We start from the raw sequence: 27,981 nt of genomic DNA on the forward strand, positions 1-27,981 counted from the left end.
CATTGACCCGTCAACAGCGTTTAATAACGATTTATTACCTCAACAGCCTATGAATGTGTAGTCCCTTTTTGTTTTAGCCATCTTTGTTAAAGGCACAGTGCAGCTCACAGCCTTCGTTTTGCGTTTTTGTTGCAACTGAGTGCATTTACAGTTCAAAAATTCTCCTATGGTAGTAAAACAAACCCAAAACTACCCAACGACGACGTGACATATGTGAAGCTCGACAGTTTCTTGTTCACGCGAGTGCATAAATTAACCTAGTTACGTGGTGTTTGGTCGGAGTCGATTCAACTGAGTGATTCTTTCTTTTCTTTCTTTATTTGGTGTTTAACGTCGTTTTCAACCGTTCAAGGTTATATCGCGACGGTACTGAGTGATTCCGGCCTCCATTTTGTTTTACACAAACTCATGATGACGTCTGACATAGTTTGCTAGTGACGTGTCTTTTTGTGCATGATGTGGTGATCTACCTGATCTAAATTTAGGTCCAAAAATAGGCCAAGACCAGCCGGGTCCGAGTACGAAATTAATTCGTAAAAAAAAATCGCAGTTCTTGACTCTTTGGGTGCAAGTCAATGAAACTTGCAGTCAGTTTTTATGAAGGTTTAGTGAAGAGGGGCGTGTTCTTTTTACCCTCTCTTTCGTTTTACCCCCTTCTTTAGTTTGTTGATTCCTAGGCTTGACGTTTCCTGAGCTGCTATACTCTCAAACGCCGGCATACTCTCTCTCTCTCTATTTTATTTTGCCATTCTTTTCCTCGGTATCCCTTTCATTCGTATATATTCAATACATGTATTCATTTATTCAGTAGAATGCAGGCGCTATGTTAATCATATATGTGGCTAATGCGAATGTATAAAGACGGATGAAACCGGTGTGTGCGGACGTTTTTGTTATGGCAAGGGCCGTTGTTGCTTTGAGCACGCAGCGTTTTTGTGGGGTTTTTATGGGCATGGATTTGCCGTTTGATACGAACGTCTAGCGTACGTTTTGTGTATTAAAGAAGAAGTGTTTGTGTGTGTAACATAATTGCTCAGTCTTTAAGAGACAGAGTGTAATTGGAAGTTTTGCAGTTCGTCTGCGTTTTTGTCTACCTACAAGTGTTTGGTATCTACAGATACGTTGTAAGGTTTGTCGTTTAAGGACATTATGTTTGTACATCATTTTTCATGTGGGTTTTCTTAATAGAAGAGCTTTTGTGTATATTTGAGGAATTTAACTTCAGTTTGTAAGGAGGCTGGCAGCAGGCTCGGAGCCCTCCACCTCCCCTCCCCTTTGCTCCCGCGCTGCCAGAGCGAGATTCTCATTGGTCCCGCTAGGGTGACGTGGGAGGAAGCCCCGTTAGCTATAAAAGCCAGAGTCCTCATGAGGTCGGGAGACGTGTGAGAGAGTAGGGTGCCTAATAAGTGCCTGAACCATGCGTCTCCCCTGTTTTAGAGTCAGGGTCATCAAAACTACCACTTGGAGAGATACACCGAGTTGGGCAAAAGGTGCGAGAACCTATGCCATCTGCTTGGTGCCTCTCCCTGGGGATACATTAAACTGGGTACAAGGTGCTCGAGCCTAGGCGTTTGATGCCTCTCCAGAGTTGCGTGTGGCTTTCGATGATACGCAGCTACAGTTCACTCGGTTTCCACAAGGCTAATTAGAGTAGTGCGCGCTACTCTAAGGTTACCAACAAGCAGTGATCGAGCGGCGTCGCTCGATTTAGTCCAGGCCCCGAACCCCTGCCCAATTTTTCCTGCAGACTAGGACTTAGGTTTTGTTTTTGGAGAGCCTAAGTTAGGTTGCCAGGGTACCTTCGGGTCACGCCCGATTTTTCAGATTTAGATTTTCTTTGTTAGTATAGAAGAAGAGACTGTATTTAAAGCCAACCTAGATTCTTTATATATATTGATTTTCTATGGAAGAACCCACGTATGTTTGTTTTGATTGTTTTGGTCTGAATACAATTTGAAATCCTATTTGTGACACTCTTGTTGATTTTGCATTTTGTTCGTCTGTTCGTCTGGTGCGTGTGGTTTGAATGCCGTCCTGACAAATGTCTTTTAAAACCGCATGCACGGTAACATCTCAGACACAGACAGTTAATATTTCCGTGAAGCTACCACCCGGCTCGGCTTTACACGTGTAACTGAGTCAGTCTTCTTCTGCGCTGAAATCCTCCAACACCCAGTCAGTCAAATAGGCCTATCTCAGTTGCATCAACTCTTGGACGAGAAACAACCTTCTCTTATCGAAGCATGTGCCAAATGGGTCGTTTCAATGTCTCCGGCCCACAGAGATATATATCTCTGTGCTCCGGCCCCAAAGCTCGTCAAAAACATCACCTGACTCCAGCGACCAATCGCTATCGTCAAAAGTATAGCGCAGTTTTAGGCTGACTTTGCTGAGCCAGCAAAATCCCGCACGTGGAAAGCCTGTACATAATATTACACCTCGAACCACAGTCGTGGAGGTAAAACGAGTTTTTCGTGCCAAGCTCTGTCAGCACAAAAAATGATCATCCAGTTGCGATAAGATAAGCACAGGCGCTTTGCATCGCAATTTCGGAAAGGCACCCTACAGAGTGTTTCTTCCCCAAGTCAGTGTCACCAAACCGTGACATTGGTTAACTTTCTGTTTCTCACTGTTGTTTTCTCCGTATCTACCTGTCACTTTTATATGTCTGTTCAAATGTCTGCTGTCACTCTCATACAACAGTCACGAATACCTGGCTCCACACTGATACCCATTTACACACCAAGATGTATGAGGGAAAAACTGACATCGCGCGCTCATGCAGACACAAACAAACACGAGTCAAAACCTACCCTGGTGGCCACCTCTCAGCAAAGTTTTGGTTGTAATGATTTCACCTTTCTATAGCGACCACCTGTTGATAAGGATCACTTTTGGATTTCACCTTTCTATAACGACCACCTGTTGATAAGGACCACTTTTGGATTTCACCTTTCTATAGCGACCACCTGTTGATAAGGACCACTTTTGGTTGTAATGATTTCACCTTTCTATAACGACTACCTGTTGATAAGGACCACTTTTGGTTGTAATGATTTTACCTTTCTATAGCGACCACCTGTTGATAAGCACCACTTTTGGTTGTAATTATTTCACCTTTCTATAGCGACCACCTGTTGATAAGGACCACTTTTGGTTGTAATGATTTCACCTTTCTATAGCGACCACCTGTTGATAAGGACCACTTTTGTGTGTAATAATTTCACCTTTCCATAACGACCACCTGTTGATAAGGACCACTTTTGGTTGTAATGATTTCACCTTTCTATAACGACTACCTGTTGATAAGGACCACTTTTGGTTGTAATGATTTCACCTTTCTATAGCGACCACCTGTTGATAAGGACCACTTTTGGATTTCACCTTTCTATAACGACCACCTGTTGATAAGGACCACTTTTGGTTGTAATGATTTCACCTTTCTATAGCGACCACCTGTTGATAAGGACCACTTTTGGTTGTAATGATTTCACCTTTCTATAGCGACCACCTGTTGATAAGGACCACTTTTGGTTGTAATGATTTCACCTTTCTATAGCTACCACCTGTTGATAAGGACCACTTTTGGTTGTAATGATTTCACCTTTCTATAGTGACCACCTGTTGATAAGCACCACTTTTGGTCACCGGCACGCTTGGCCTAGTGGTAAGGCGTCCGCCCCGTGGTCGGGAGGTCGTGGGTTCGAACCCCGGCCGGGTCATACCTAAGACTTTAAAATTGGCAATCTAGTGGCTGCTCCGCCTGGCGTCTGGCATTATGGGGTTAGTGCTAGGGCTAGTTGTTCCGGTGTCAGAATAATGTGACTGGGTGAGACATGAAGCCTGTGCTGCGACTTCTGTCTTGTGTGTGGCGCACGTTATATGTCAAAGCAGCACCGCCCTGATATGGTCCTTCGTGGTCGGCTGGGCGTTAAGCAAACAAACAAACAAACAAACCACTTTTGGTTGTAATGATTTCACCTTTCTATAGCGACCACCTGTTGATAAGGACCACTTTTGGTTGTAATAATAATAATAATAATAAATGAGCATTTATATAGCGCAACATCATAACTTTACAATTATGCTCTTTGCGTAATGATTTCACCTTTCTATAGCGACCACCTGTTGATAAGGACCACTTTTGGTTGTAATGATTTCACCTTTCTATAGCGACCACCTGTTGATAAGCACCACTTTTGGTTGTAATGATTTTACCTTTCTATAGCGACCACCTGTTGATAAGGACCACTTTTGGTTGTAATGATTTCACCTTTCTATAGCGACCACCTGTTGATAAGCACCACTTTTGGTTGTAATGATTTTACCTTTCTATAGCGACCACCTGTTGATAAGGACCACTTTTGGTTGTAATGATTTCACCTTTCTATAGCGACCACCTGTTGATAAGCACCACTTTTGGTTGTAATGATTTTACCTTTCTATAGCGACCACCTGTTGATAAGGACCACTTTTGGTTGTAATGATTTCACCTTTCTATAGCGACCACCTGTTGATAAGGACCACTTTTGGTTGTAATGATTTCACCTTTCTATAGCGACCACCTGTTGATAAGGACCACTTTTGGTTGTAATGATTTCACCTTTCTATAGCGACCACCTGTTGATAAGGACCACTTTTGGTTGTAATGATTTCACCTTTCTATAACGACCACCAGTTGATAAGGACCACTTTTGGTTGTAATGATTTCACCTTTCTATAGCGACTACCTGTTGATAAGGACCACTTTTGTGTGTAATAATTTCACCTTTCCATAACGACTCGCTCAGACACAGTCACAGCCAGATACCGACCCACTTGCACACGAACATGACTTTTGTAAGGCCTAAGTAACTTCTAATGATAAGATAAGAGTTCAAGTGGTTTGTGAAATCATTCTGAACTGGTCTAAGGGAAGCAACCGCTGTTATTGTACAATGACCTTTCCGTGGAGGAGTCGCCGTGGAGTTGTGTACCTTTGGAGCTTGCAGTGGTAGCGATTTTGCACCTCACGTTACACCTTGCTACTAAACAGTACAGCTCGTCTTTTGTTTTAGTCAACTCATCACAAACATTACATTAGTGCATCAGTATTGATGGAGTGTTGTTGTCAATTTAGCATAGTGGGAGTTGTCTCCCCCCAACAAACATTATGCATGCGTATTGCATGCGTATCGCATACGATTTTGTAACTTTTTTTTCGTGCGATACGCATGCGTTTTTTGCTTGGATATCGAGCGTGACACGCACCTCTACTGCCAGAAAAACAACAACACCTAATCGTTTCTAAAAAATCGTTTAGTTCGTTCTTAACAATTAACAGACTAATGTATAAAGTGAGTTCTGTCCGTGGGTCCTATGGGCATGGGCAGAACTTGTAAGTAAAGAAAAGAAACTGCGACGGAGATTTGTTTGACTAAGAACGATAACTCTCATGAAAACGGAAGTACCGCTTGTCAACTTCCGCTCTAATGTTGGACACAAGTTAAACGCGTATTTTTCACTATCGTCTACAGTAACAGAACAATCTCACCATGTCGGTGCAGGGGTTAATCAGCAAGAAGAAGAAGACCTTCATTGGTCTACCGGCACCCCTGGGATATGTACCAGGTCTCGGAAGAGGGTGAGTTTTGTTTGTTTGCTTAATAAATGACGTTGAATGTAAAGTAACTGCACGCACCACTACCAGTACCAATACACCAGTTAATAGTTTCGGCGTTTACATGGAACGAAGAAGGAAAGCGGAAGAGGAAGCAGTACAAATATACTCGCTAAAAACGATCTACGCACGCGTTCAAATCAAAGGGGGAAAAAAGGATAATCGCGTGTTTGTGTGCCCGATGCAATCCTTAGAACCTTTACACTCTTTCTTTGAACACTCAAAAGCAACTTCAGGGCTGGAAGAATACAAAATTGCACTTTTTGTCGACTGAATCTACGCTTTCTCAAATCAACCGGAACAGGAAAAAGAAGAAAAAACTTTCGAAAAAACGATATGCGGATGCGCATTTTCTCAAAAACTAGAAACCGGAAGAGGAAGAAGAAGCAAAAGTGCTCGTAGAAATGTGCGCATGTGCGAATCTAAAAGGGCCGCGGAACTGTTAATCGGTGTATACAATAGATCTACTGTGCTGGCCACGAGTTGAAGTTTTAACCTTTCGAACTGTCTCTACTCAGTACTCTATTTTGTTTTGTTTCGTGGATCTCTTGGTGGGAGTATACAGTATAGATAGTATTATTATTACTACTTTATTACTCAGTCTTGTTACTCTTACTAGTCTTACAGTATTTTGGAATTTTTGCGAAGCATGATTGTAGAATGTTAGTATTAGACTAATTAGTGTTGACAAACATTTGTGAGATTTAGATTCTTTTTTCATGATCAATGAAAATTAATATGCTGGGTCCATGCTTTTGTCACCATTTTCCCATCCAGTACGTTTACAAACTTACCGAAAGCAACCTGTTTACATGTGTTTTGTTTTGCTTTCAGAGCGACTGGTTTCACCACTCGGTCTGATATTGGGCCAGCCCGAGATGCTGACGACATTCCGTAAGTATTGATAATGATAGTGATACACCAGCACACCTGTATTTGAAGGAGAGTTAGTGTGTATACATGTGTGTTACTTGTATGCACAGTATTAGAGCTGTTTAACTGTGTGTGAGTGTGTTTTACAGTATCGGCATTAACTGGTAATTACCGGTATTATACTGGTTGAAATGAGAAAATACCGGAAACAAAATTGGTTGCCGGTATGACCTACCGGTTGATATTTAGAACTACCGTTTTTTGTGTGCTGGTAAATCAACAAAACTAGTACCGGTTTAAGAAGATACAAGCGCCATCACTGGTTTCATTGAGTGACTTGTGTGCACATTGCTGAGTTGTGTTACTGTTGGCAGAGAGGACCGGCACGCTCCGCCCAACAAAAAGATGAAACCAAAGGATGAGGACGATGAAGAAGATCTGAACGAGGCGAACTTTGATGAGGTAAGTTAAGGATGTGACCTGAATGAGGCTGATTTTGATGAGGTTAAGTTAGGGCTGTGTTCTGAATGAGGCTAATGTTGATGAGTTAAGTTAGGGATGTGACCTGAATGAGGCTGATTTTGATGAGGTTACTTAGGGCTGTGTTCTGAATGAGGCTAATTTTGATGAGTTAAGTTAGGGATGTGACCTGAATGAGGCTGATTTTGATGAGGTTACTTAGGGCTGTGTTCTGAATGAGGCTAATTTTGATGAGTTAAGTTAGGGCTGTGTTCTGAATGAGGCTAATGTTCATGAGTTAAGTTAGGGCTGTGGTCTGAATGAGGCTAATTTTGATGAGTTAAGTTAGGGCTGTGTTCAGATTGAATCAGAAGGAGGCCAATTTTGATGAGGTACATCAAGACTATGTTCCGAACGATGCTAAATTTGATAGGGTTACTTGGGCTGTGTTTAGGAGGCTAATTTTGATGAGATAAATTAGGGGTGTGCAGGGATGTCGTTAGGCGTCGGACATAGACTGATTAAAAGGCTCAAATGTCCGATCCACATAGCCGCATGGCGGTCAGATGTCCTATCGTTTTTAACTGAGCGCGGTCATTGTCCGATAAGAACTCCATTCCTTCGGACAGCGCGTTATTTGATAATTTTCCTTTCATGATAGAAATCTTCAAAAAGCGACCGGGCGCTCTCGCGTACAGGTGCACTGAAGTTGTGCAGTGCAGATCTTGGGTTTTCCAAACCGTTTGTGGTATGAGCCGTTTGCGTACACCCGTCTACAGCACACTAAAGTTAGGGAGACAACTCCAACTGTCCAAGGCTCGCATCTGCTTTAATTTGATTTCGGTTAGAGATGAAGCGCACGGCACTGAATTATGCCACCGAAAAAAACTAAAGCCTGCCAAAGTACAGCAAACGCTGAACACGTTTGGCGTTTCAACGGCATCGTGTGCTACATTAGGGCCAAGAACATGGGAAAACACGGCTAGTTATACTTATAGCATCATTCTGGAAAATGACAGTGCCAATGTCATTGTCGCAGCTGAAACCTCCACAATCACGGAAAGTAAAGTTTCGTCACTTGAAGATGGTGTCGCTACAGGAGGAAACTCACACGAACGGTCTTTAAATAAGGTGGCTGACCCTGTTTAGTACTAGTTGGTCAGAATTTGACAGCAAAGAGACCATCTATATAGGCATCTATATATGTTTTGTCGAATCTGTCAATAAAAAGCTCTGTCAGGAAATCATGCAGTCTGTGTGCCAATCAAAGTAAGAGTGCTGAAGGTTTTGGTTGCTTTTTAGTTTGTTTGTTTCTTTTTTGTGTGTGTCCTGTTTGAAACAAAATTAATAAAACAATATATACGCACACAATGTTGGTGCATATACTCATATATGTGTGTGTGTCCTGTTTGAAACAAAATTAATAAAACAATATATACGCACACAATGTTGGTGCATATACTCATATATGTGTGTGTCCTGTTTGAAACAAAATTAATAAAACAATATATACGCACACAATGTTGGTGCATATACTCATATGTGTGTGTGTCCTGTTTGAAACAAAATTAATAAAACAATATATACGCACACAATGTTGGTGCATATACTGATATTATATGTGTGTGTCCTGTTTGAAACAAAATTAATAAAACAATATATACGCACACAATGTTGGTGCATATACTCATATATGTGTGTGTCCTGTTTGAAACAAAATTAATAAAACAATATATACGCACACAATGTTGGTGCATATACTCATATGTATCGATTGGACATTGGATTTCCCTTCTTTGAGCCATGTGACGTCAGAGGCCGACAAAACTTTATAATTTGGTGTTTCAGGTTGACCGAAACTTTAAAGGAACTTCAAAACACACGTCATGCGTGTTTGATTGCATGTGTGTGTGCTGTTCAATGTCAAAACAACAACAAAGTCAGTACATGACGTGTGTTTTGTAGTTCTTTTGAAGTTTCGGTCAACCTGAAACGCCCAAATATGAAGGTGATGTGTTTGATTGCATGTGTGTGTGCACAGGAGTGTGTGTGTGCTCGTTCAATCGTCAAAACAACAACAAAGTCATAGTACCTGAAAGGAATTCGATCGATACATAAATGTTATTTGCGTGTTTGACCAAAATATGACATTTTACACAGATCTCGACAGTCATTGTTCACCTCGACCGCTAGCGCGGTCTCGGAGAACAATGACTGTCTCGATCTGTGTAAAATGTCATATTTTGGTCAAACACGCAAATAACGTATAATGTGTGTGTGTCCTGTTTGAAACAAAATTAATAAAACAATATATACGCACACAATGTTGGTGCATATACTCATATGTGTGTGTGTCCTGTTTGAAACCAAATTAATAAAACAATATATACGCACACAATGTTGGTGCATATACTCATATGTGTGTGTGTCCTGTTTGAAACAAAATTAATAAAACAATATATACGCACACAATGTTGGTGCATATACTCATATATGTGTGTGTCCTGTTTGAAACAAAATTAATAAAACAATATATACGCACACAATGTTGGTGCATATACTCATATATGTGTGTGTCCTGTTTGAAACAAAATTAATAAAACAATATATACGCACACAATGTTGGTGCATATACTCATATGTGTGTGTGTCCTGTTTGAAACCAAATTAATAAAACAATATATACGCACACAATGTTGGTGCATATACTCATATGTGTGTGTGTCCTGTTTGAAACCAAATTAATAAAACAATATATACGCACACAATGTTGGTGCATATACTCATATGTGTGTGTGTCCTGTTTGAAACAAAATTAATAAAACAATATATACGCACACAATGTTGGTGCATATACTCATATGTGTGTGTGTCCTGTTTGAAACAAAATTAATAAAACAATATATACGCACACAATGTTGGTGCATATACTCATATGTGTGTGTGTCCTGTTTGAAACAAAATTAATAAAACAATATATACGCACACAATGTTGGTGCATATACTCATCAATCAATCAATCAATGACGCTTATATCGCGCATATTCCGTGGGTACAGTTCTAGGCGCTCTGCAGTGATGTGTGTGGGTACAGTTCTAGGCGCTCTGCAGTGATGTGTGTGGGTACAGTTCTAGGCGCTCTGCAGTGATGTGTGTGGGTACAGTTCTAGGCGCTCTGCAGTGATGTGTGTGGGTACAGTTCTAGGCGCTCTGCAGTGATATGTGTGGGTACAGTTCTAGGCGCTCTGCAGTGATATGTGTGGGTACAGTTCTAGGCGCTCTGCAGTGATGTGTGTGGGTACAGTTCTAGGCGCTCTGCAGTGATATGTGTGGGTACAGTTCTAGGCGCTCTGCAGTGATGTGTGTGGGTACAGTTCTAGGCGCTCTGCAGTGATGTGTGGGTACAGTTCTAGGCGCTCTGCAGTGATGTGTGTGGGTACAGTTCTAGGCGCTCTGCAGTGATGTGTGGGTACAGTTCTAGGCGCTCTGCAGTGATATGTGTGTGTGCACATGATTGTGTTTTTTACAACATTATAATGTCCTATTAAAATGTCTGAAAGCAGTCAAATGTCCTATTGATGTCGAAGAGCTCAGGACATTTGTCCTACAGGTATGAATTTGTGGCAATATCCCTGGGTGTGTTCAGAATGTAGCTAATTCAGATGATGTAAATACGGGCTGTGCTATTGGGGGAATAGCCTGCATGGTGTATAAGCCCTGAATGTGAAAATTTGTGTGTGATGTCGAGCATGACTTGCTGAGACACGGTGCGTGGACCCTTAGGCCAAAAAAAAAAGTTGTATGTTTCTGGTCACCCGACCCTACCTAGTTTTTTTCCGCCGACCCTAGACTTTTTTTTTATTGTATTTGTAAGGAGAAAAAAAAGCGTCAAAACGAAAGTAGCAGACGACACAAGGGGGATAACCCCACATCCCTTTTGTCTCATTTGTTTTGTAATGTGTTGTCTTTCTCTTTGTATAGTAAGTCTAGTCTCTTTGCGTCACTGTATAGTTATTTTCTACCCTGACCACACACAAAAAAAAAAAAAAAAAAATCCTACCTACCTACCCTATTTTTTGTAGCCATGTTACCAGAAACATGTAACTTTTTTTTTTTGCCTTATGACAAGGTCTCCCTCGGTTCTCATTATTATTATTATTAACATCATCGTTATTATCGTGCTCAGTTCTCAGGGTACGGGGGCAGCCTGTGCAGCAAGGATCCATACGACAAAGACGACGAAGAAGCTGACGCTATTTACGAAGCCGTCGACAAACGCATGGACGAAAAACGCAAAGAGCGCAGAGAGGAGAAGCTGAAAATAGACATCGAGAAGTTCCGTCAGGAGAGACCCAAGATTCAGCAGCAGTTTTCTGATCTCAAGGTGTCTGTTTTTTCTGTTTGATGGACAGAGCTAGAGATATTATGGGATATATGAAACGTATTTATTTTTCAGCGATATGATGGTCAGTCCATTAGTTATTGACGGTCAGCTTGTAAGCCACACAATTTCATCATGCAATGTACACTTTGCACTGCCACTCGTGCCTGGCAGGACACGCCATCAAAACATGCAGAAATAGAACTAGTCAGTATAAGAATGAAAATAATAAGTTTATGGAACGTTAAATTAACATGACAAAACATGGTTCACCACAACCTTGATCTTGGAATCTTGAAAGTGGAGAAATGACTGCCACTATGTCTATGACCTTTTACCTGTCCATAATTAACACTTGACAACAACCACTATGACCTGTCCATAATTAACACTTGACAACAACCACTATGACCTGTCCATAATTAACACTTCACAACAACCACTATGTCTATGACCTGTCCATAATTAACACCTCACAACAACCACTATGACCTGTCCATAATTAACACTTCACAACAACCACAATGTCTTTGACCTGTCCATAATTAACACTTCACAACAACCACAATGTCTTTGACCTGTCCATAATTAACACTTCACAACAACCACAATGTCTTTGACCTGTCCATAATTAACACTTCACAACAACCACTATGTCTATGACCTGTCCATAATTAACACTTCACAACAACCACAATGTCTTTGACCTGTCCATAATTAACACTTCACAACAACCACTATGTCCATGACCTGTCCATAATTAACACTTCACAACAACCACAATGTCTTTGACCTGTCCATAATTAACACTTCACAACAACCACTATGTCAATGACCTGTCCATAATTAACACTTCACAACAACCACAATGTCTTTGACCTGTCCATAATTAACACTTCACAACAACCACTATGTCTTTGACCTGTCCATAATTAACACTTCACAACAACCACTATGTCTATGACCTGTCCATAATTAACACTTCACAACAACCACAATGTCTTTGACCTGTCCATAATTAACACTTCACAACAACCACTATGTCTTTGACCTGTCCATAATTAACACTTCACAACAACCACTATGTCTATGACCTGTCCATAATTAACACTTCACAACAACCACTATGTCTATGACCTGTCCATAATTAACACTTCACAACAACCACTATGTCTATGACCTGTCCATAATTAACACTTCACAACAACCACAATGTCTTTGACCTGTCCATAATTAACACTTCACAACAACCACTATGTCTATGACCTGTCCATAATTAACACTTCACAACAACCACAATGTCTTTGACCTGTCCATAATTAACACTTCACAACAACCACAATGTCTTTGACCTGTCCATAATTAATACTTCACAACAACCACTATGTCTATGACCTGTCCATAATTAACACTTCACAACAACCACAATGTCTTTGACCTGTCCATAATTAACACTTCACAACAACCACAATGTCTTTGACCTGTCCATAATTAACACTTCACAACAACCACTATGTCTATGACCTGTCCATAATTAACACTTCACAACAACCACAATGTCTTTGACCTGTCCATAATTAACACTTCACAACAACCACTATGTCTATGACCTGTCCATAATTAACACTTCACAACAACCACTATGTCTATGATCTGTCCATAATTAACACCTCACAACAACCACTATGACCTGTCCATAATTAACACTTCACAACAACCACAATGTCTTTGACCTGTCCATAATTAACACTTCACAACAACCACAATGTCTTTGACCTGTCCATAATTAACACTTCACAACAACCACTATGTCTATGACCTGTCCATAATTAACACCTCACAACAACCACAATGTCTTTGACCTGTCCATAATTAACACTTCACAACAACCACTATGTCTATGACCTGTCCATAATTAACACTTCACAACAACCACAATGTCTTTGACCTGTCCATAATTAACACTTCACAACAACCACAATGTCTTTGACCTGTCCATAATTAACACTTCACAACAACCACTATGTCTTTGACCTGTCCATAATTAACACTTCACAACAACCACAATGTCTATGACCTGTCCATAATTAACACTTCACAACAACCACTATGACCTGTCCATAATTAACACTTCACAACAACCACTATGTCTATGACCTGTCCATAATTAACACTTCACAACAACCACTATGACCTGTCCATAATTAACACTTCACAACAACCACAATGTCTTTGACCTGTCCATAATTAACACTTCACAACAACCACTATGTCTATGACCTGTCCATAATTAACACTTCACAACAACCACAATGTCTTTGACCTGTCCATAATTAACACTTCACAACAACCACTATGTCTTTGACCTGTCCATAATTAACACTTCACAACAACCACTATGTCTATGACCTGTCCATAATTAACACTTCACAACAACCACAATGTCTTTGACCTGTCCATAATTAATACTTCACAACAACCACTATGTCTATGACCTGTCCATAATTAACACTTCACAACAACCACAATGTCTTTGACCTGTCCATAATTAACACTTCACAACAACCACAATGTCTTTGACCTGTCCATAATTAACACTTCACAACAACCACTATGTCTATGACCTGTCCATAATTAACACTTCACAACAACCACAATGTCTTTGACCTGTCCATAATTAACACTTCACAACAACCACTATGTCTATGACCTGTCCATAATTAACACTTCACAACAACCACTATGTCTATGACCTGTCCATAATTAACACCTCACAACAACCACTATGACCTGTCCATAATTAACACTTCACAACAACCACAATGTCTTTGACCTGTCCATAATTAACACTTCACAACAACCACAATGTCTTTGACCTGTCCATAATTAACACTTCACAACAACCACAATGTCTTTGACCTGTCCATAATTAACACTTCACAACAACCACAATGTCTTTGACCTGTCCATAATTAACACTTCACAACAACCACTATGTCTATGACCTGTCCATAATTAACACTTCACAACAACCACTATGTCTATGACCTGTCCATAATTAACACTTCACAACAACCACAATGTCTTTGACCTGTCCATAATTAACACTTCACAACAACCACAATGTCTTTTATGAATTAGGTGATGAGAGCTAGATAGGGAAGAAGTGGACTGCAGTACAGTGTCTTGTATGGATAGGGTTCTGGACGTGTAGGTGTGTTTTGTTGTGTTGTGGTCTGGTGTTATAGACCAATTCCGAATATAACTGTCAGGTTTGTGTGTGTTGTGGGAGAGTGACCTTTCTTGCAAAACCTCTGCCAAATATTGAAGGTGCCAATCACTAGCGACGGGAGTGTGTCCCTCCACTGTTTGGCAGAGGTTCTTGGTCCCTCCACTGTTTGGCAGAGGTTCTTGGTCCCTCCCCTGTTTGGCAGAAGTGATTGGTCCCTCCCCTGTTTGGCAGAGGTTCTTGGTCCCTCCCCTGTTTGGCAGAGGTTCTTGGTCCCTCCACTGTTTGGCAGAGGTGATTGGTCCCTCCCCTGTTTGGCAGAGGTGATTGGTCCCTCCACTGTTTGGTAGAGGTTCTTGGTCCCTCCACTGTTTGGCAGAGGTTCTTGGTCCCTCCACTGTTTGGCAGAGGTTCTTGGTACCCCCACTGTTTGGCAGAGGTTCTTGGTCCCTCCCCTGTTTGGCAGAGGTTCTTGGTCCCTCCACTGTTTGGCAGAGGTTCTTGGTCCCTCCACTGTTTGGCAGAGGTGATTGGTCCCTCCACTGTTTGGCAGAGGTTCTTGGTCCCTCCCCTGTTTGGCAGAGGTGATTGGTCCCTCCACTGTTTGGCAGAGGTGATTGGTCCCTCCCCTGTTTGGCAGAGGTTCTTGGTCCCTCCACTGTTTGGCAGAGGTTCTTGGTCCCTCCCCTGTTTGGCAGAGGTGATTGGTCCCTCCCCTGTTTGGCAGAGGTTCTTGGTCCCTCCACTGTTTGGCAGAGGTTCTTGGTCCCTCCACTGTTTGGCAGAGGTGATTGGTCCCTCCCCTGTTTGGCAGAGGTGATTGGTCCCTCCCCTGTTTGGCAGAGGTTCTTGGTCCCTCCACTGTTTGACAGAGGTGATTGGTCCCCCCCCCCTGTTTGGCAGAGGTGATTGGTCACGCCACTGTTTGGCAGAGGTTCTTGGTCCCTCCACTGTTTGACAGAGGTGATTGGTCCCCCCCCCCCCCCCCCCCCTGTTTTGCAGAGGTGATTGGTCCCTCCCCTGTTTGGCAGAGGTTCTTGGTCCCTCCACTGTTTGGCAGAGGTGATTGGTCCCTCCCCTGTTTGGCAGAGGTTCTTGGTCCCTCCCCTGTTTGGCAGAGGTGATTGGTCCCTCCACTGTTTGACAGAGGTTCTGCAAGGAAAGGTAACTCTTCCACAACACATACAATCCCGACATAGTTATTTCTGAAAAATCGTCTATTTTGTTTTCATGCGTTATGTTGTTCAGTCCTTCATGATTACATGACTCGTTGTTTCTGTGTCAGCTTGACCTTAACTTGTTGTGTCTGTGTCAGCGTGACCTGGCAGGGGTGTCGGTGGACGAGTGGAACAACCTGCCTGAAGTGGGGGACGCCAGGAACAGGAAGCAGAGGGTGGGACGCACTGAAAAGTGAGTGGTCTTGATGTGTGGGTCTTGTGTTATCATTATGGTATGGTGTGTTGTGTTATGGTGATTTGTGTTATGGTGTGGTGTGTTATGGTGTGGTGTGTTATGGTGTGGTCTTGATGTGTGGGTGTTGTGTTATGGTGTGTTGTGGTCTTGATGTGTGGGTCTTGTGTTATGGTGTGTTGTGGTCATGATGTGTGGGTGTTGTGTTATGGTGTGTTGTGTTATGGTGTGTTGTGTTATGGTGTGTTGTGTTGTGGTGTGTTGTGGTCTTGATGTGTGGGTCTTGTGTTATGGTGTGTTGTGGTCATGATGTGTTGTGTTATGGTGTGTTGTGGTCTTGATGTGTGGGTCTTGTGTTGTGGTGTGTTGTGTTATGGTGTGTTGTGGTCTTGATGTGTGGGTCTTGTGTTATGGTGTGTTGTGTTATGGTGTGTTGTGGTCTTGATGTGTGGGTCTTGTGTTGTGGTCTTGATGTGTGGGTCTTGTGTTATGGTGTGTTGTGTTATGGTGATTTGTGTTATGGTGTGTTGTGTTATGGTGTGTTGTGTTATGGTGTGTTGTGGTCTTGATGTGTGGGTGTTGTGTTATGGTGTGGTCTTGATGTGTGGGTGTTGTGTTATGGTGTGTTGTGTTATGGTGTGTTGTGTTATGGTGTGGTCTTGATGTGTGGGTGTTGTGTTATGGTGTGTTGTGTTATGGTGTGTTGTGTTATGGTGTGTTGTGGTCTTGATGTGTGGGTGTTGTGTTATGGTGTGTTGTGTTATGGTGTGTTGTGGTCTTGATGTGTGGGTCTTGTGTTGTGGTGTGTTGTGTTATTTTGATTTGTGATATGGTGTGTTGTGGTGTTGTGCGTTTTGGTGATTTGTGTTATGGTGTGTTGTGTTATGGTGATTTGTGTTATGGTGTGTTGTGTTATGGTGTGTTGTGCATTTTGGTGATTTGTGTTATGGTGTGTTGTGTTATGGTGTGTTGTGTTATGGTGATTTGTGATATGGTGTGTTGTGTTATGGTGATTTGTGATATGGTGTGGTGTGTTGTGTTATGGTGTGTTGTGTTATGGTGATTTGTGATATGGTGTGGTGTGTTGTGTTATGGTGTGTTGTGTTATGGTGATTTGTGTTGTGTGTTATGGTGATTTGTGATATGGTGTGTTGTGGTGTGGTGCGTTATGGTGATTTGTGTTGTGGTGTGTTATGGAGATTTGTGATATGGTGTGTTGTGGTGTGGTGCGTTACGGTGATTTGTGTTACGGTGATTTGTGTTGTGGTGTGTTATGGTGATTTGTGTTGTGGTGTGTTATGGTGATTTGTGTTGTGGTGTGTTATGGTGATTTGTGATATGGTGTGTTGTGTTATAGTGTGGTGTGTTAAGGTGATTTGTGTTATGGTGTGGTGTGTTATGGTGATTTGTGATATGGTGTGGTGTGTTGTGTTATGGTGTGTTGTGGTGTGGTGTGGTGCGTTATGGTGATTTGTGATATGGTGTGTTGTGTTATAGTGTGGTGTGTTAAGGTGATTTGTGTTAAGGTGTGGTGTGTTATGGTGATTTGTGATATGGTGTGGTGTGTTGTGTTATGGTGATTTGTGTTATTGTGTGTTGTGGTGTGGTGTGGTGCGTTATGGTGATTTGTGTTATGGTGTGTTGTGTTATAGTGTGGTGTGTTGAGGTGATTTGTGTTATGGTGTGGTGTGTTATGGTGATTTGTGATATGGTGTGGTGTGTTGTGTTATGGTGATTTGTGATATGGTGTGTTGTGGTATGGTGTGTTATGGTATGGTGTGTTGTGTTATGGAGCACAACAAGCTAAGCTTATAAACGTGCTCCTATATTTAGTATAAAACAACATGATATCTGATTCGGCGGACGAATACAACATAGGTCGAAAGGTTAAGGGAATTTGTAAAAGGGGGAAAAGAAAGGAGCACAGTTTTTATGTGTTAAAGTAAAGGACAGTGGTTATAGCTACATGTACTATACTACTACAGTGGTTATAGCTACATGTACTATACTACTACAATGTGACAGGTTCACTACAATGTGACAGGTTCACACCTATACCAGACAGTGGTTATAGCTACATGTACTATACTACTACAGTGGTTATAGCTACATGTACTATACTACTACAGTGGTTATAGCTACATGTACTATACTACTACAGTGGTTATAGCTACATGTACTATACTACTACAATGTGACAGGTTCACACCTATACCAGACAGTGGTTATAGCTACATGTACTAATACTACTACAATGTGACAGGTTCACACCTATACCAGACAGTGGTTATAGCTACATGTACTATACTACTACAATGTGACAGGTTCACACCTATACCAGACAGTGGTTATAGCTACATGTACTAATACTACTACAATGTGACAGGTTCACACCTATACCAGACAGTGGTTATAGCTACATGTACTATACTACTACAATGTGACAGGTTCACACCTATACCAGACAGTGGTTATAGCTACATGTACTATACTACTACAATGTGACAGGTTCACACCTATACCAGACAGTGGTTATAGCTACATGTACTATACTACTACAATGTGACAGGTTCACACCTATACCAGACAGTGGTTATAGCTACATGTACTATACTACTACAATGTGACAGGTTCACACCTATACCAGACAGTGGTTATAGCTACATGCACTAATACTACTACAATGTGACAGGTTCACACCTATACCAGACAGTGGTTATAGCTACATGTACTATACTACTACAATGTGACAGGTTCACACCTATACCAGACAGTGGTTATAGCTACATGTACTATACTACAGGTTCACACCTATACCAGACAGTGGTTATAGCTACATGTACTATACTACAGGTTCACACCTATACCAGACAGTGGTTATAGCTACATGTACTATACTACTACAATGTGACAGGTTCACACCTATACCAGACAGTGGTTATAGCTACATGTACTATACTACTACAATGTGACAGGTTCACACCTATACCAGACAGTGGTTATAGCTACATGTACTATACTACTACAATGTGACAGGTTCACACCTATACCAGACAGTGGTTATAGCTACATGTACTATACTACTACAATGTGACAGGTTCACACCTATACCAGACAGTGGTTATAGCTACATGTACTATACTACTACAATGTGACAGGTTCACACCTATACCAGACAGTGGTTATAGCTACATGTACTATACTACTACAATGTGACAGGTTCACACCTATACCAGACAGTGGTTATAGCTACATGTACTATACTACTACAATGTGACAGGTTCACACCTATACCAGACAGTGGTTATAGCTACATGTACTATACTACTACAATGTGACAGGTTCACACCTATACCAGACAGTGGTTATAGCTACATGTACTATACTACTACAATGTGACAGGTTCACACCTATACCAGACAGTGGTTATAGCTACATGTACTAATACTACTACAATGTGACAGGTTCACACCTATACCAGACAGTGGTTATAGCTACATGTACTATACTACTACAATGTGACAGGTTCACACCTATACCAGACAGTGGTTATAGCTACATGTACTATACTACTACAATGTGACAGGTTCACACCTATACCAGACAGTGGTTATAGCTACATGTACTATACTACTACAATGTGACAGGTTCACACCTATACCAGACAGTGGTTATAGCTACATGTACTATACTACTACAATGTGACAGGTTCACACCTATACCAGACAGTGGTTATAGCTACATGTACTATACTACTACAATGTGACAGGTTCACACCTATACCAGACAGTGGTTATAGCTACATGTACTATACTACTACAATGTGACAGGTTCACACCTATACCAGACAGTGGTTATAGCTACATGTACTATACTACTACAATGTGACAGGTTCACACCTATACCAGACAGTGGTTATAGCTACATGTACTATACTACTACAATGTGACAGGTTCACACCTATACCAGACAGTGGTTATAGCTACATGTACTAATACTACTACAATGTGACAGGTTCACACCTATACCAGACAGTGGTTATAGCTACATGTACTAATACTACTACAATGTGACAGGTTCACACCTATACCAGACAGTGGTTATAGCTACATGTACTATACTACTACAATGTGACAGGTTCACACCTATACCAGACAGTGGTTATAGCTACATGTACTATACTACTACAATGTGACAGGTTCACACCTATACCAGACAGTGGTTATAGCTACATGTACTAATACTACTACAATGTGACAGGTTCACACCTATACCAGACAGTGGTTATAGCTACATGTACTATACTACTACAATGTGACAGGTTCACACCTATACCAGACAGTGGTTATAGCTACATGTACTATACTACTACAATGTGACAGGTTCACACCTATACCAGACAGTGGTTATAGCTACATGTACTATACTACTACAATGTGACAGGTTCACACCTATACCAGACAGTGGTTATAGCTACATGTACTATACTACTACAATGTGACAGGTTCACACCTATACCAGACAGTGGTTATAGCTGTTATAGCTACATGTACTATACTACTACAATGTGACAGGTTCACACCTATACCAGACAGTGGTTATAGCTACATGTACTATACTACTACAATGTGACAGGTTCACACCTATACCAGACAGTGGTTATAGCTACATGTACTATACTACTATAATGTCACAGGTACAAACCTGTACCAGACAGTGGTTATAGCTGTTATAGCTACATGTACTATACTACTACAATGTGACAGGTTCACACCTATACCAGACAGTGGTTATAGCTACATGTACTATACTACTACAATGTGACAGGTTCACACCTATACCAGACAGTGGTTATAGCTACATGTACTAATACTACTACAATGTGACAGGTTCACACCTATACCAGACAGTGGTTATAGCTGTTATAGCTACATGTACTATACTACTACAATGTGACAGGTTCACACCTATACCAGACAGTGGTTATAGCTACATGTACTATACTACTACAATGTGACAGGTTCACACCTATACCAGACAGTGGTTATAGCTACATGTACTAATACTACTACAATGTGACAGGTTCACACCTATACCAGACAGTGGTTATAGCTACATGTACTATACTACTACAATGTGACAGGTTCACACCTATACCAGACAGTGGTTATAGCTACATGTACTAATACTACTATAATGTGACAGGTTCACACCTATACCAGACAGTGCTTATAGCTACATGTACTATACTACTACAATGTGACAGGTTCACACCTATACCAGACAGTGCTTATAGCTACATGTACTAATACTACTACAATGTGACAGGTTCACACCTGTACCAGACAGTGGTTATAGCTACATGTACTATACTACTACAATGTGACAGGTTCACACCTATACCAGACAGTGGTTATAGCTACATGTACTATACTACTACAATGTGACAGGTTCACACCTATACCAGACAGTGGTTATAGCTACATGTACTATACTACTACAATGTGACAGGTTCACACCTATACCAGACAGTGGTTATAGCTACATGTACTATACTACTACAATGTGACAGGTTCACACCTATACCAGACAGTGGTTATAGCTACACGTACTATACTACTACAATGTGACAGGTTCACACCTATACCAGACAGTGGTTATAGCTACATGTACTAATACTACTACAATGTGACAGGTTCACACCTATACCAGACAGTGGTTATAGCTACATGTACTATACTACTACAATGTGACAGGTTCACACCTATACCAGACAGTGGTTATAGCTACATGTACTAATACTACTATAATGTGACAGGTTCACACCTATTCCAGACAGTGGTTATAGCTACATGTACTAATACTACTACAATGTGACAGGTTCACACCTATACCAGACAGTGGTTATAGCTACATGTACTATACTACTACAATGTGACAGGTTCACACCTATACCAGACAGTGGTTATAGCTACATGTACTATACTACTACAATGTGACAGGTTCACACCTATACCAGACAGTGGTTATAGCTACATGTACTAATACTACTACAATGTGACAGGTTCACACCTATACCAGACAGTGGTTATAGCTACATGTACTATACTACTACAATGTGACAGGTTCACACCTATACCAGACAGTGGTTATAGCTACATGTACTAATACTACTACAATGTGACAGGTTCACACCTATACCAGACAGTGGTTATAGCTACATGTACTAATACTACTACAATGTGACAGGTTCACACCTATACCAGACAGTGGTTATAGCTACATGTACTATACTACTACAATGTGACAGGTTCACACCTATACCAGACAGTGGTTATAGCTACATGTACTATACTACTACAATGTGACAGGTTCACACCTATACCAGACAGTGGTTATAGCTACAAGTACTAATACTACTATAATGTCACAGGTTCACACCTATACCAGACAGTGGTTATAGCTACATGTACTATACTACTACAATGTGACAGGTTCACACTTATACCAGACAGTGGTTATAGCTACATGTACTATACTACTACAATGTGACAGGTTCACACCTATACCAGACAGTGGTTATAGCTACATGTACTATACTACTACAATGTGACAGGTTCACACCTATACCAGACAGTGGTTATAGCTACATGTACTATACTACTACAATGTGACAGGTTCACACCTATACCAGACAGTGGTTATAGCTACATGTACTATACTACTACAATGTGACAGGTTCACACCTATACCAGACAGTGGTTATAGCTACATGTACTATACTACTACAATGTGACAGGTTCACACCTATACCAGACAGTGGTTATAGCTACATGTACTATACTACTACAATGTGACAGGTTCACACCACACCATATCACTGGGTGGCCGAGTGGTAACGCACTTGCGCTCGGAAGCGAGAGGTTGCGTGTTCGACCCTGGGTCAGGCCGCAATTTTCTCCCCCCTTTCCTAACCTAGGTGGTGGGTTCAAGTGCTAGTCTTTCGGATGAGACGAAAAACTGAGGTCCCTTCGTGTACACTACATTGGGGTGTGCACGTTAAAGATCCCACGATTGACAAAAGGGTCTTTCCTGGCAAAATTGTATAGGCATAGATAAAAATGTCCACCAAATACCCGTTTGACTTGGAATAAAGGCCGTGAAAGGTGAATGCTCGCCTAATAGGCTACTGAGCTTTACTGGCCGATGTGAATGCGTTATATATTGTGTGTAAAAAATGTCTGTTTGTGTCACGTTTCAATATATCACTTAAGGTGATTATGAAACGGTTAGTTACTACTAACTAACTAACCACACCACGATCCACTCTCGCAGTCATACAATTTAATAGAGACAACAAAAGTATAAGTTTCAGACGCCTGTTTATGTAAAAACTCGCCACCTCCCTCGAGACTTCACTCAAAATATGTTCTTTTACGTTCGCAAAACGTAAAAAACCCGTGGTCACTGACAAAATGCCAGTTAGAATATAGAAAATTATAGTAACACGCTGATCCCGTGTAAAGATAAGAAAATACGACTGTTCTGCTCCAAAAGTGCTAGTTCATGCAGGTGTCACACACCCCACGTCGTCACTACTCGAGTATAATCACAGATAGCAAAAATAACAACGGTGGTCAAAGGGGTGCAAAGACATGGTGCACTTAGCTTTCTTTGGCCACTGGGTGGACGGCCTGTAATTAGTCTTTTTAGCCTCCACAACTGCTCCGTCGAATGAAGTGCTGGTTAGCGTGGTGACGAAGCAGGGAACTGTGGAGGCATCAGGCGCCGCACCCAGTCGCTGGTTAGCTGGTTAGCCGGTTCGCTGGTTAGCTGGTTAGCCGGTTCGCTGGTTAGCCGGTTTGCTGGTTAGCGTGGTCCCCCAAAAGGCAGCCGAACAGAAGTTAGGAAAAAGCTGCAAACAGAAAGCATCGGTGCACTAAACATGTCAGCTACCCCTCACCCTCCACCTTTAAACATGTCATCTTTACATATCTCATCGAGCACGTGGGCCTGCACAAACGGACTTTCCACAACAACAAAACAGCCATTTTTCGTCCTTCTCTTCCTACCTGCAAAAACCATATACAGGTTAGTATTTTAGCGTCACAGAGAGCAGATTATGCGCTAACCTGGAAAGAACAACAGAGAGTATTTCATTCCACAAACACAGACTCGTCAACAGCGTTAAATAATGATTTATTACCTCAAACAGCCTATGAATGTAGCACTCTCATGGAAGCAAAACCCGCTTCCTCCCTGGAATGGCCTCTGTTCGTCAACAGTGACAACAACATCCAGAAACCCCTTGTCGAATACTTATGCGAAGACCATCGCACGACGAAGGAAAGATTTGACGACTCGTCCTCAGCAAAACATGTGGCAGTGAGAAGGTGATAACTCGCTGAAGTTCCCCTAGAGTGCCGAATATTCTATTCGGTGAAATCCATCATACTCTAGAAACCGTCGTATTCGATCCTTCTTCTTCTGCCGCTGAGTGTCAAGTGCGCCGTCCTTGTGTCTCTCACAGACCACCTAGACAATAACACGTGACTAACCTTGTCACATATCAAGTTCAGCTATCCACAATTCTGCCTCGCAAAGCAGAATTACCCCCGAAAAATCCGTGCGGCACAATCTCCGCGTGCTCTGCGCTGTCAGCAAAACTCTGCCGTTTTGCCCCGACTCACGCACAGGCGCTTTCAGTCGCAATTGACCAAGAGAAGGCACCCCACTGAGTGACACTTTCTTGGTCTATGTCACTAGATCGTGACAGTTTGTCTGTCTGTCTGTAAAAAATTCCATTTCAAACAGCAGAAATTAATATGTAAGCGCCTAGGGCTATATCTAGATTAGGCGCATAAAAATGATCACAATAATAATAATAATAATAATAATAATAATACCAGACAGTGGTTATAGCTACATGTAATATACCGGCACGGTTGGCCTAGTGGTAAGGCGTCCGCCCCGTGATCGGGAGGTCGTGGGTTCGAATCCCGGCCGGGTCATACCTAAGACTTTAAAATTGGCAATCTAGTGGCTGCTCCGCCTGGCGTCTGGCATTATGGGGTTAGTGCTAGGACTGGTTGGTCCGGTGTCAGAATAATGTGACTGGGTGAGACATGAAGCCTGTGCTGCGACTTCTGTCTTGTGTGTGGCGCACGTTATATGTCAAAGCAGCACCGCCCTGATATGGCCCTTCGTGGTCGGCTGGGCGTTAAGCAAACAAACAAACAAAAGCTACATGTACTAATACTACTACAATGTGACAGGTTCACACCTATACCAGACAGTGGTTATAGCTACATGCACTAATACTACTACAATGTGACAGGTTCACACCTATACCAGACAGTGGTTATAGCTACATGTACTAATACTACTACAATGTGACAGGTTCACACCTATTCCAGACAGTGGTTAAAGCTACATATACTAATACTTCTACAATGTCACAGGTACAAACCTGTACCAGACAGTGGTTATAGCTACATGTACTAATACTACTACAATGTCACAGGTACAAACCTGTACCAGACAGTGGTTATAACAACATGTACTAATACTACTACAATGTCACAGGTACAAACCTGTACCAGACAGTGGTTATAACAACATGTACTAATACTACTACATGTACAATGTCACAGGTACAAACCTGTACCAGACAGTGGTAATAACAACATGTACTAATACTACTATAATGTGACAGGTACACACCCGTACCAGACAGTGTGCTGGCCAGAGCCGCCGCGGCAGGCAGCGTCAACTCCTCTGTCAGTGAACAGGAACAGGTGAGAGAGAGGGGTTGAGGGGGGGGGGGGGGGGGGGGGGGAGGCTGGTAACGCATACCCAGCTGATTTTTTTTAACGATATGTTTTGGGTATATTTGTGACTGTTTCCGTTCTAGCCAGTGTGTATGTGTATGAGAGATGTTACACTTCTGTGACATACTTGAAGAAAGGATTGGTGTGATATCTGCCTCAGTTCATAAGTTGTACTGTGTGTGTAGAAATTTGGAGGCCTGAACACACCGTTTGGTTCCATCACCCCCATCGGCTCGGCGACGGACATCGACATGAAGAAGATCGGTCAGGCCAGGAACACGCTCATGGACATCAAACTCACACAGGTAATGTTGTCTTCTGTATGCACTGACCCGTCACACAGGTACAAAGTGACTCACTGTATTCCATTACAGGTAATGTTGTCTGCTGTATGCACTGACCCGTCACACAGGTACAAAGTGACTCACTGTATCCCATTACAGGTAATGTTGTCTGCTGTATGCACTGACCCGTCACACAGGTACAAAGTGACTCACTGTATCCCATTACAGGTAATGTTGTCTGCTGTATGTACTGACCCGTCACACAGGTACAAAGTGACTCACTGTATCCCATTACAGGTAATGTTGTCTGCTGTATGCACTGACCCGTCACACAGGTACAAAGTGACTCACTGTATTCCATTACAGGTAATGTTGTCTGCTGTATGCACTGACCCGTCACACAGGTACAAAGTGACTCACTGTATTCCATTACAGGTAATGTTGTCTGCTGTATGCACTGACCCGTCACACAGGTACAAAGTGACTCACTGTATCCCATTACAGGTAATGTTGTCTGCTGTATGCACTGACCCGTCACACAGGTACAAAGTGACTCACTGTATCCCATTACAGGTAATGTTGTCTGCTGTATGCACTGACCCGTCACACAGGTACAAAGTGACTCACTGTGTCCCATTACAGGTAATGTTGTCTGCTGTATGCACTGACCCGTCACACAGGTACAAAGTGACTCACTGTATCCCATTACAGGTAATGTTGTCTGCTGTATGCACTGACCCGTCACACAGGTACAAAGTGACTCACTGTATCCCATTACAGGTAATGTTGTCTGCTGTATGCACTGACCCGTCACACAGGTACAAAGTGACTCACTGTATCCCATTACAGGTAATGTTGTCTGCTGTATGCACTGACCCGTCACACAGGTACAAAGTGACTCACTGTATCCCATTACAGGTAATGTTGTCTGCTGTATGCACTGACCCGTCACACAGGTACAAAGTGACTCACTGTATCCCATTACAGGTAATGTTGTCTGCTGTATGCACTGACCCGTCACACAGGTACAAAGTGACTCACTGTATCCCATTACAGGTAATGTTGTCTGCTGTATGCACTGACCCGTCACACAGGTACAAAGTGACTCACTGTATCCCATTACAGGTAATGTTGTCTGCTGTATGCACTGACCCGTCACACAGGTACAAAGTGACTCACTGTATCCCATTACAGGTAATGTTGTCTGCTGTATGCACTGACCCGTCACACAGGTACAAAGTGACTCACTGTATTCCATTACAGGTACTGTTGTCTGCTGTATGCACTGACCCGTCACACAGGTACAAAGTGACTCACTGTATTCCATTACAGGTAATGTTGTCTGCTGTATGCACTGACCCGTCACACAGGTACAAAGTGACTCACTGTATTCCATTACAGGTAATGTTGTCTGCTGTATGCACTGACCCGTCACACAGGTACAAAGTGACTCACTGTATTCCATTACAGGTACTGTCTGCTCCAGGCTGGCTCCAGTTAAAAATAACTGGCAAGAACCACTCCCCTCCCGCCTATTTACCCTTTCCTCCCCCATTTCCCTCCTACCCCTCCCATCCACAGTGGCGCCTGAAATACGGCCAGACCACTCTTTCCTTGTCTATAGCAGCTAGCGTGGCCGGCCCGCTCTGTTAGCTGTGTTGATCAGGATCTGTATGCCAAGAGCAGTGCTCTAGAGAGATAGCAAAGAGGGTAAAAACTGAGAAAGTTTTCTGCACTGTTCAGAGTGCGTGATAAGTGGCCCTCCCTGCCTTTCGGAACTGGTGTTTTCAGTGTGTTTTGCCGGGCATCTCTCAATAGTTATATATATTGCAATGCATGCCACAATGTACAAGACAG

The 27,981-nt window shown here is 42.1% G+C and overlaps 1 protein-coding gene across 2 annotated transcripts in view; it reads left to right on the top strand.

The window, feature by feature from the left end:
• Positions 1-5,469: 5,469 nt before the first annotated feature.
• LOC138980587 (pre-mRNA-processing factor 6-like) overlaps positions 5,470-27,981 on the top strand; it is a 114,744-nt gene continuing 92,232 nt past the window's right edge. For both annotated transcript variants that reach the window (XR_011460398.1, XM_070353486.1), the window contains exons 1-7: positions 5,470-5,623; positions 6,494-6,553; positions 6,907-6,994; positions 11,177-11,374; positions 15,916-16,010; positions 25,726-25,807; positions 26,026-26,145. Coding sequence is in view for 1 of the 2 variants with exons in the window: in XM_070353486.1 (XP_070209587.1) it covers positions 5,535-5,623; positions 6,494-6,553; positions 6,907-6,994; positions 11,177-11,374; positions 15,916-16,010; positions 25,726-25,807; positions 26,026-26,145 (732 nt within the window). In the remaining variant the exon portion in view is untranslated. The remainder of the gene's footprint in view (positions 5,624-6,493; positions 6,554-6,906; positions 6,995-11,176; positions 11,375-15,915; positions 16,011-25,725; positions 25,808-26,025; positions 26,146-27,981) is intronic.

This window comes from Littorina saxatilis, linkage group LG11, assembly GCF_037325665.1.
Source record: "Littorina saxatilis isolate snail1 linkage group LG11, US_GU_Lsax_2.0, whole genome shotgun sequence".
Taxonomy (NCBI): Eukaryota; Metazoa; Mollusca; class Gastropoda; order Littorinimorpha; family Littorinidae; genus Littorina; species Littorina saxatilis.